The sequence below is a fragment of the Laccaria bicolor genome, genomic scaffold (assembly GCF_000143565.1).
Source record: "Laccaria bicolor S238N-H82 LACBIscaffold_58 genomic scaffold, whole genome shotgun sequence".
Lineage (NCBI taxonomy): Eukaryota > Fungi > Basidiomycota > Agaricomycetes > Agaricales > Hydnangiaceae > Laccaria > Laccaria bicolor.
In genome coordinates this window covers 71,485-81,001 of record NW_001889929.1, presented here as the reverse complement: position 1 = coordinate 81,001, position 9,517 = coordinate 71,485, and the positions used below count along the sequence as shown (strand labels likewise).

The window sequence follows — 9,517 nt, the reverse complement described above, 5'->3', positions numbered from 1 at the left end:
CCCACCCCTAGCGGAACTTCTAACCCTTGGGAGTCGACCCCCACCCCTCTTTCATGGTCGACACCCAATCCTCTTCCCTCGGGACCAACTCCACCATCTTGGGGACCTTCACCGGGCTACATGCCTTGGGGTTTCGGCCCTCCAACTCAAAATCCGTGGTCAATCCATTATCCGGGTTACTACCCCTCGGAGCAAATCCCATTGCCCAACTGGCCGCCCATGAGCTATCCCCCAATGCAGCCTCATCATTGTCCGTCGTGCAACAACTGCGCCTCTTGCGGCCGCCCCTCATTGCCAGCAGCAAGTCAGGACCCACATCAGCCTCCTCCAACTACGTCCAGTTCATCTTTACTGGGACGCTTGCGCTCTCCGTCTAGCACGGATCGACCTCATACCACTGCCGTTCCCTTGGCACAGCGCCTACGTGATCCGGCTCCCTTAATCGATCGTGTGGCTCCACCAGCTTCCTTATCACAACGATTACAGTCGCCTAGCCCGGAGTTCGTGCAAGGGTCCTCTTCGAGGCCCTTCCAGAGTAACTCGACAAGGTCATTACACCAACGACTGGCGAATAAGGAGGAGGAAGGAGAGCCTTCGGATCGGGAGGAGAACGTGCCAACGAGCCGTGCACGACGAAGTCGCAGAGCAGGACGGAAGCAGAAGGAAGAAGACGAACAACGGATCAGAGAAGGGAAGCAGCCAGCGCCGGGCAAAGGCAAGAGGAGGGACCGTCGGGATAGAGGTAACCGAGGAGGTTTCGCATGAGGATGTAATGCGACACTGCGCGCAGGGGGGCATTGTGATACGGAATAGGAGAATACGCGCAGACTCGCTTACATAATCTTGACTTCTTGACGATTATTGTACGTAGCAATCTCTAGACATAAACCATATTCATCTTGCTACCAAGCTCGCGTGAAGTGTGTCCTGTGTCCACTGCTGGTAAGACCAAAGGGCGAGCTCCCTGCATAATGCTCCCTCCTCCACAGGATACGAGAGCCCTCCTCTGGGTTAACGAGGGTCTGCCTAGGACTTCTAGGCAACCCTAGGAGACGAGCGCAACCACAACAGTTGCGTTCTCTCCTATCACTTCTATTCATCTACTCTACACTACGACATTCGACTACGGTACTACGAGACTTCACACGCACGAAGTCCCCGCACGCACTGAGGCTTCACAGTCGTGAGCCTCACACCTAGACTCAGCATTGTTCGGCGCCTATGATTTATCTGCCGTTTTCTCGTGAGCGTTGTACAAAAGTATGATTGTTTTATTCCTTCACTATTTTCTTAAAGCAGCTAACGTCAGGTGTCGATTGATAATGAATTGGACACGACTCGAGTTGCCCCGCGTGCGTACCCTAAAATTAAATATTCTCACAGGGCAGTGTAAAATTGGAAATGTTGTGCAAATGACGAGAGAATCCGCAGAAAGGACAGACAGATGTCAATCTTACTGTCGCGGGTACCTGGAAACAATGAAATCTTGCCTCACGATCGTCAGTTTTTCCCAAATCGAGGTCGAGGCTGTCCGAAGCCAGCCCAAAGCAAGTAACATTATTAGTTCCTCCTCCCCTTACTTCTGACATTGCCGCGTAGATCATGAGAACACACATTCAATCATTACAACTATAGATATGGTAACAACCGCACAACATCAAGTTGAGGAAAACCCCAAATATCCGCCTCTTCCATCTCTATTACACCAAAGTTCCTCTAATCCACTCGACCATGAATTCCATTAGTCTACCTGATCCTTGCCTTACTGCTCAGACGATTCGTACTGGCCTCGTTGACCCAGATGTAGGAGGAATTGCAGTAGGAGTGTCCAGTATGTTCAGTGTCTTCGAAAAATTGGCGACTTCTCTGACGTATGTATAAACGCAGATATGGCCATCAATATTTTTCTTCGTAAGTTACCCTCGCGGAACTTTCTAAACATATCCCACATCTCGAGATAATAGCGATCCTCCTACGCTGGTCAGAGCCTGAGGATGACCTCAAGACTTCGATCTTTATGCTTATATCGCAAGTCTATCCCATTCTCATCGCAACGGCGTCAAGCATTGGGAGTAGTGATGTGCCAGGCCCGGCCCAAAGCCGTAAGCCAGCCAGAGCCAGCCGTCCCAAAGCCGGGCCTTCTTGGGCCGTCGTCAAGGCCCAGGAAAGCCCAAGGCTCAGGCTCACAATGCATGAAGCCTTGAGCCGTGGCCTGAGCCATGGTCTCAAAGATTGGTGGGACCTTGCTTTGGAGGGGTACGGTTGGTATGATTAAGTAGTTGAAATTTGAATAGAATGCCAGCACGGAAAGGCGGTAACTCACAAGTAACTCACTGTCCAAAATTTTCCCATCGCGCAACATACTCTGGTACATTCTCAGCTGCGGCCAAACATCGGTTTCGAGTCCTGATTTTCAAACCGAATTCTGTATACCAATGACGTTCCTGTCAAGCATACAACGCGCCTTTGGACAGTCTCAAAAGTGTGGTGCATGCAAAATTGCATTGAGACGATGTCAAATGGTTGCACGAGTTTTTCAGGGGAAAACGCGAGGCCTGGTGTAACAACCCAGTGCAGCAAAACTAGCTCCGAACCACGAACCATGCATTGGCTCCCAACGTCAACACGCTTGATCCTCCGACACCGCTGCGATATCTGAGCGCACGAATCCATTAACTCCCTATTTCCAAAATGGAAGAAAAACGCACCAACTCCAAGCAACTCCCTCACTTGCGCCTTTGCCCACTTCGTCATATTCCCGTGACACCCCATATCCAGCACCTTGCCATGCTGAAACCTATAAGTTAAGTTAAGGGAGGTATGACGTGCGAGGTGAACTGTACGGTGCATGGTCAGGAGCTTCGAAGAAAGTGATAGAGGAGACATACCGTAAACTCCAAAGAACTTGCGATAAGTTTTCGACTAATTGATTGTTTGTGCATATTTTTCGACTTCAGCACCTGAGCCGTGGCTTGAGCCTGGGCCGGGCCTGAGCCAGCCTGAAGCCTTGCAAAAAGCTCAGGCTTGAATATAGTCAAGCCTGAGCCGCTGAAAGCCGGGCCATAGCCGTGGCTTTCGGGCCAAGCCGGGCCTGCACATCACTAATTGGGAGCGAGAACCTCTCCTTGTTCGATGCTCATTATGCTGTCGCCGTTACTGCTTCACCGATAACAGTCTACCGTGTCTATTCATTTCGAGACGTTTTCCGCCGTCCGAATACTCTTTTTAAGAAGCTGGCGTCGTCTAAGGCCGTTGTGCGGTACCTCGGCCTGATCCTACCCTTTCTCTGGCTGTTTGTGAGTCTCATGACGTCTTTCTACACAAAGGCCTTCAGCAATAGTCCACTCTGCCGGGGAATGACACTATCTCTGTGGACTGAGTTCCAACTCGCATCCAATTTTATCGGCGTCCATGGGTAAGCGGGATTTAATAAACGACATCGAGGAAAGAGGAAGATTGGGAATGGTGTCGCTTAGGCCTCTGGATATACGGAATCTATCTAGTTCGCCACAGATACGACATATTTTATGAATACCAAACCCGGCAAGATGAACTGCTAGGTCTCCCAACATGGAAGCGAATTTTCTTAACCGTCTGGCATGTACCGATGGCGTGTTGGTAGGTCATTTGATCTTAACACGCTCGATGGGATAACATGAGACCGCTAGGTCCATTATCACGCAGTCTCACCCGTGGATGCTTTTCCTCGTTGTTTTGTGTTTTCATTGGAGTTGGTCCCTTGGCATAGCCAGAGGGTTAACATTCGATGGTTATCAATTCAACTATGGCCAGGTAATAATGGTCCGATGATAACCGTCTGCGTTTAGCCATATTGCAATTCTAGGTGACTTCAGTCTTCTCTATAATACTGCCCTTCCTTGCCGTCGGCGAATTACTCATCAAGCGATCGACCGATATATGCAATTACTTCAAGAGCCTGCCCCGGTATCTCTATACTGGTGTCCGATTTTTACTGACTGGGCGACCAAGGGGGTTCAAGAATTTAAAAAAAGTAGCTGGGGTCGAATTTTTTTGTAAGGCCCTGTATGCTTGACCTACCTACCTACGTAATCAGGCACATGCCTATATATGGCAATATGACATCATCATCATGATTGCTCTGATCCTCTAAGGCTTCGCATACCCAATTTCGTGGGGCTATCTCCAATGCAACACATTGTAGGTGGTACTAAAAAATAGGTGAGTGTAGTGATTAACTTGTGCAAGACTGATACTCACCTGTTGAGTCTCACATCCAACCATTTTACCAAGCCATTGCATCCTGAGTGCAATACCACACCACACAGGCATCAGTTTAGAGTGTCTGATGTTACGAAAGCATCAAGATGATTCGAGTTTTGAAATCAGGTCACACAGCATACCCATTGGTGTCAAAAACTGGTCTCTAACTGTTTTGTCAGTAAATTGTGATTGATTAAAACATTAGACAAAAATTTGATGAAGATTAGACTGTGAAAAACAATTTTGAAGCCAGAAATTGGGCTGGATATAATGAAATATAATAACCAGTCAAGATAATGTACTATACAATGATATTCTAGATGCAGGAATACTGTAAATCACCTTGGAAAACCAATTTAGGACTATCTTGTAGAGGGTTCCAAAAATCTTTTTTTCGGCCTATGGCCGACCTACCTACCCAACCCCTGGTCCAGCATTCAGATCCCTGAACCCCCTTGTGGGCGACCAAACTCCTGCAAACAAGATCTTTTGGAAACACGGCGCGCTTCCTGGTCACCCCTCCAATGGCTAGGTGGTAAGTCGAACACCAAACTGTGTGTGTGTCAAAGTTCAAGTCGTCAAACGGTCATCGTTGTGTGGCTCTCCGTTTCGTCACTTCAAGCCGCCTGGATTTTGGGATGTTCGTATCCGTCACGTCCGAACTGCGAATGACAAACTCTGACGCTCCTCAATTTCAGACGTGGAAGGAGGGTCAAAACCCAACCACCGTAATATAGTAACCGCCCACCACAAGTTGTGGAAACCATTTTCATGTCGTATGTTCACCGCGCCCATCGCTCTAGAGTCTACCCGCCCTGACATGGTCGATCAGTGTACGTCAGTGGATATGTGGTATGCGTCATCAACCTACTGGTGTGGACCAGTTACTTCGAGCTCGTAAGATGGTGGAAGACCCGTGAAATGATGACAGCGTCCCCAATGGACAAGTTATATGAGAAATTCATCAAGTATTTGAAGAGGACCTTCCATCTCACAATCGTCCTTCCCATTGCCTTCGCCATGTGCGCTGGCCCATTATTTGCCCCATTTGCTGGCCTGCCCCTCGCCCAACAGGTAAGACGAAATGTATTTACGCGAATACCCCTGCTAACGATACACACTTATAGTACCAATGGACGCACCTCTGTGGTGACTCCTTCGCGGGAGAAGCCATCATCCAATCTCCCTCACTCGGTTCTTCTCGACAGCCTTTCATGACATTCTATTACCCCGAAACCCCAGACTCAACAGCCAAAATCCACTACTTCGACTACGTAATGACGAACGACCCAAACGCATCAACCCAAACGCTCTCATTCGTCGGCGCAGCATCACAAGGGGTCGTTCCCGCCGACCTCCGACCAAACATCCAATCCGTATCAATCGCCTCCCCCGGAAAAAAAAATTCCATCTCAGCGCAATGCGTAACCACAATAAACTCAACTTCAATTCCCGTCCCATGCATGACAGGGACTTATCAAATTTCGCCGTATCTCAACTTTTCACTCCAAGACTCTGGGAACACCACTTATCTTCGGGCGGTCGATAAAGAGTGGCAATTCATCGATGATGCCCCAAGCTTTGTCCTTCGATACTCCTCATCAGATCCACGCCAGCCACTGGGAAGTATAGCTATTGAGACCGCTGTCACGGAGCGCAACCGCTGTGAGGTCCTCAAAGTCTGCCTTGGCTCCAGGAAATTGGGTTTCGATATCCTGGCTCCCCTCGGTGTAGTGTTTATCTCTCAGAACAACTTCGCCGCCTACTGCACGCAGCCTCGAATTTATAACCTTTAAAGTTATCAATTTTGTTATATTTTCTTTCTTTCTCTCCATCTTTTGGGCTTTTTGTCGTATAGGGAATAAACTTGTATTTGTAGAACCTAAAAGCAGATTGTTAGATTGAATATTAACGCGGAAAGGATACCTGATTCGAGATTGAAAACGGCGAAGCTCCCAAACGCTTCAATTTGATGTGCGGCGAAGGGACCTCCGATACAATAAACAGCAATACAAGTTAAGGACCGATGAAGGGAATATATAAGACCTGCATCCTGGGGAAATAATCAATTTCGATACCTAGCCAAAACGACTGACCGCAGCACAAATCCTGGCGTCGAACAAAGGGCAAAGTGACGTGGCGCCGGCACTACAGCTCCTATTGCAGTATGTCAGTCCTACATATTTTAGGAGCGGGGGGAGTCACTCACCGGGTCCCCAGACTCCCCATTGTCCTTCAAGCTTCAAGGACAGCTGGAACCTCTCACACGGGTAAGAGAGGTCGTCGTCGTCGTTATCAGGAAGTCTAGACATGAAATCAGTGATTCGGATGATCCAAAGATGGCCCTAGGAAAGCATACCAGATACAAAATAGAGGGTGGAATAGGGAAGTGAGGGACTGTAGAAGAGCATTGATAGCAAAAAGAAGGGAAGAAAACAGCTCGGTGCTGCTCAGCAAGCTGTCATCACAATGACAAAGCGGCATTCCTGATCGCATTTCGTACTCTTGTTCCGATCGTCCTTCAAAGCTCCCTGGCCTTCAAACAACTTCGGCGCAGCAATTGCCTCTCTTTCCGTCTCCTTGCAAACCTTGGTCCCTCCGGCTCCGCACGCCAATTCTTTTATACTCACGATAAAATTTCCCCGATGACGGAGTCAGTGCTCAAGACCTTCACGGGGACGTCACTCACGTACCTATTGGAAAGATCATTCGAGATTCTTTGCTTGTGCTCGCGTTGAATATCTATTCAATGCAACTTGGCAGCCTTACAACCAATATGAAAATTCGACGCTTTGCTTGGGTCATGACCCCCTACAAACTGCGACTTTTCCGAAAGGTTTTTCCAAGAACCGCCGAAAAGAAGGCGGATACATATTGCATGCGCTGGCCAGGAATAGGATTAACCCTTGAAGGGGCTATGGCGAAATTGATGAGTGGCGCAACGTCCAGGTGACCCTTGCTTTCTACATATAAAAGATGACTTTTCTAAGCCCACTGGCAGGACCTCAATCATCATGGGGGAGCCCACCGTCGTTGGCATCGCTCTCTCCAATTCTGCCCTCGACAAGCAGTTGCGCGCTTCCCGTGCTGCGTTGTATCCGAAGGAAGTGGTTGGGGTGATCGCTGGTCTGATTGCCGCCGTATCTCTGTTCCATGTTCTCAACCTTTTCTACATCTTTCTCACTCGCCCCGCCAAGCGAGGAGCTGTATCTCTGCAAAGGATTCCGCTTGCTGTGGCGGATGTAACCCGTTCTATCGGGTTTAGGTGGACGATCTCCTTCGGATTATCGTATTCTTTGAATCTGGTAGAGGTCGCCTTGACGGCGGCATACATATCTCTGCTCTTTGTGTTCGCATTGGTTAACAGTGAGTTTTTTCATCTTTATTCTTGATCGCTCAACTTAAAATCATGTCTCGTTAGCAACTTCAACCACTGGAATTAAATTTGAACCACATTATTTCGGAAACAGGGCTGGCGATATCGCAGCGTCGCAGATCCCCATTATTGTTGCTTTGGGTACCCGCAAACATTATTTCATGTCAGTTGTACAACTTTTCCGTTCTATCTTTCTATCTCTTACGATGTCATGTTGTGTAGGGATTACTGGCATCAGCTACATCAAGGTACACAAGAGTGTTTCAAGTCACGGAGGAGAGCACTCTAACTATTTGTATCTAGTTGAGCTATCTCCACAGAATGACGGCTCGCGTCTTGTGTGTTATGGTTTGGCTTCACGCTCTTGGCAAGGTAAGTTTTTCACGCAAAATAGCACCTTGTTGACTTATCCTCTATGTAGATGAAAACGGGTGCCCCAGCTACCTTGCCGTTGGTCCGTGTAGGCTTGTTTGCCCTCAGCTCCCTCGCGCTATTATGCATCGTTAGTATTCGCCCTGTGCGTGAGCGTGCTTATCAATTCTTTTTCGTCGTACACTGCGTCCTCGTCTTGTGAGTATCTATCCTCTTCTGGGGATGTTGGCTTCCGACTCACTAGCGAACGAAAAGGATGTTTCTCGTTGCTACATATGTTCACCTGAAGGATATTCAGTAAGTGCCAAATTTCTTTAGGGGTATGCCAACTAATAAATAAATCTTATTAATCAGTATGGCCTACTATGGAATCTTACCCGCAATGATACTTTGGGGTTTAGATCGTTTCATGCATTTTGCGCGCATCATTATATTCAATTTCGGTTACTTCAAACCAACACCTTCAACGTCGGAAGACTTTGATGCGTCCGTTGATGTTCTCTCTCCTCAATTTCTCCGTATCACCCTTCGCCGACCAAGTCATTTTCGCTGGGCAGCCGGTCAATGCAGCTATCTCTCGTTCCCCGGAGTCTCGTCCTGGCCGTTTGAGGCCCACCCTTTCACGATATCGACGACTTATGGCCCTGATCCTTCTCCATCTGGGAACAAGCTCATTTTTTATGCTCGGGTGCATGACGGCTTCACACGAAAGTTGCGGGACAGAGCAACAGAGGGGGAAAAGTTCCGAGTGTTTTTGGATGGTCCGTATGATTCTCCCCCTGCACTTGTTGGGTACTCTACTTCTATCCTCATTGCTGGTACGATTAACCTTTTTGACACTCAATTATTTGGCTAACCTATTCAAGGGGGTTCTGGAATTGCATTCATACTTCCTCTCCTTATCGATTTGATTGGGTGAGTCCTCTCTTCAAAGGCTCCCATTTCCTGTCTAAGCACAAATCAAAGTCAAGCAAGGCGTGGAGAAACGACGTGCCGACGGGTTGTCTTTGTATGGTCGATCCGGGAATCAGGTATGTCAGCACCCCAAATACGTGTTTTCAACGCTAACCATCGGAAAAAGAAAATATACACTGGATCAAAGACTCCCTCAGCCAATGCTTACATGGTTTTGTCCCAGGATTATCCGTCGACGTCCAAATCTATATCACTGGGAAGTACGCCGAAGGGCTTTCTCCTGTCGATAGTATCGCAGAGAAAATCGAATTTTCGGGGTCATATTCTTATGGATTCTCTGTTCCTGGCGTATCAGTTGGGATTGGCAGGCCAGACCTCCAAACCCTATTGGGAAAAGAGGTTCAAGAGGCCTCGGGACCAGTTTCCGTCAACGGTGCGCCATCAGCTGTTTCATGGTTCAATAATTTCAGCTTATTTTTTACAAGTGTGTGGTGGCCGGTCCTTAGCAGAAGCGGTGATGAAAGCTGTTCGCTACCCGCGGCCTATGGATATTTTGAGAGNGTGGCCATACCGTATCATTATTTGTTGATGGATCATTTAGAGAAATGATCA

At 48.1% G+C, this 9,517-nt stretch overlaps 3 protein-coding genes across 3 annotated transcripts; 2 read left to right on the top strand and 1 right to left on the bottom strand.

The window, feature by feature from the left end:
- Positions 1-2,376: 2,376 nt before the first annotated feature.
- LACBIDRAFT_313229 (uncharacterized protein) lies at positions 2,377-2,772 on the bottom strand (the record flags this gene model as incomplete). Its single annotated transcript, XM_001888717.1, has 2 exons — positions 2,377-2,655; positions 2,713-2,772. 2 exons carry the CDS (start codon positions 2,770-2,772, stop codon positions 2,377-2,379), a joined length of 339 nt encoding a protein of 112 aa, XP_001888752.1.
- Positions 2,773-4,167: 1,395 nt separating this feature from the next.
- On the top strand, positions 4,168-6,038 carry LACBIDRAFT_334024 (uncharacterized protein; the record flags this gene model as incomplete). The annotated part of the gene is made up of 7 exons (XM_001888766.1): positions 4,168-4,179; positions 4,340-4,416; positions 4,563-4,575; positions 4,603-4,777; positions 4,941-5,079; positions 5,127-5,316; positions 5,370-6,038. 7 exons carry the CDS (start codon positions 4,168-4,170, stop codon positions 6,036-6,038), a joined length of 1,275 nt encoding a protein of 424 aa, XP_001888801.1.
- A 1,218-nt stretch (positions 6,039-7,256) lies between these two features.
- LACBIDRAFT_313226 (uncharacterized protein) lies at positions 7,257-9,494 on the top strand (the record flags this gene model as incomplete). Its single annotated transcript, XM_001888765.1, has 11 exons — positions 7,257-7,608; positions 7,664-7,781; positions 7,841-7,866; positions 7,922-7,990; positions 8,040-8,115; positions 8,246-8,287; positions 8,345-8,808; positions 8,857-8,905; positions 8,957-9,021; positions 9,072-9,338; positions 9,391-9,494. 11 exons carry the CDS (start codon positions 7,257-7,259, stop codon positions 9,492-9,494), a joined length of 1,632 nt encoding a protein of 543 aa, XP_001888800.1.
- Positions 9,495-9,517: the final 23 nt, after the last annotated feature.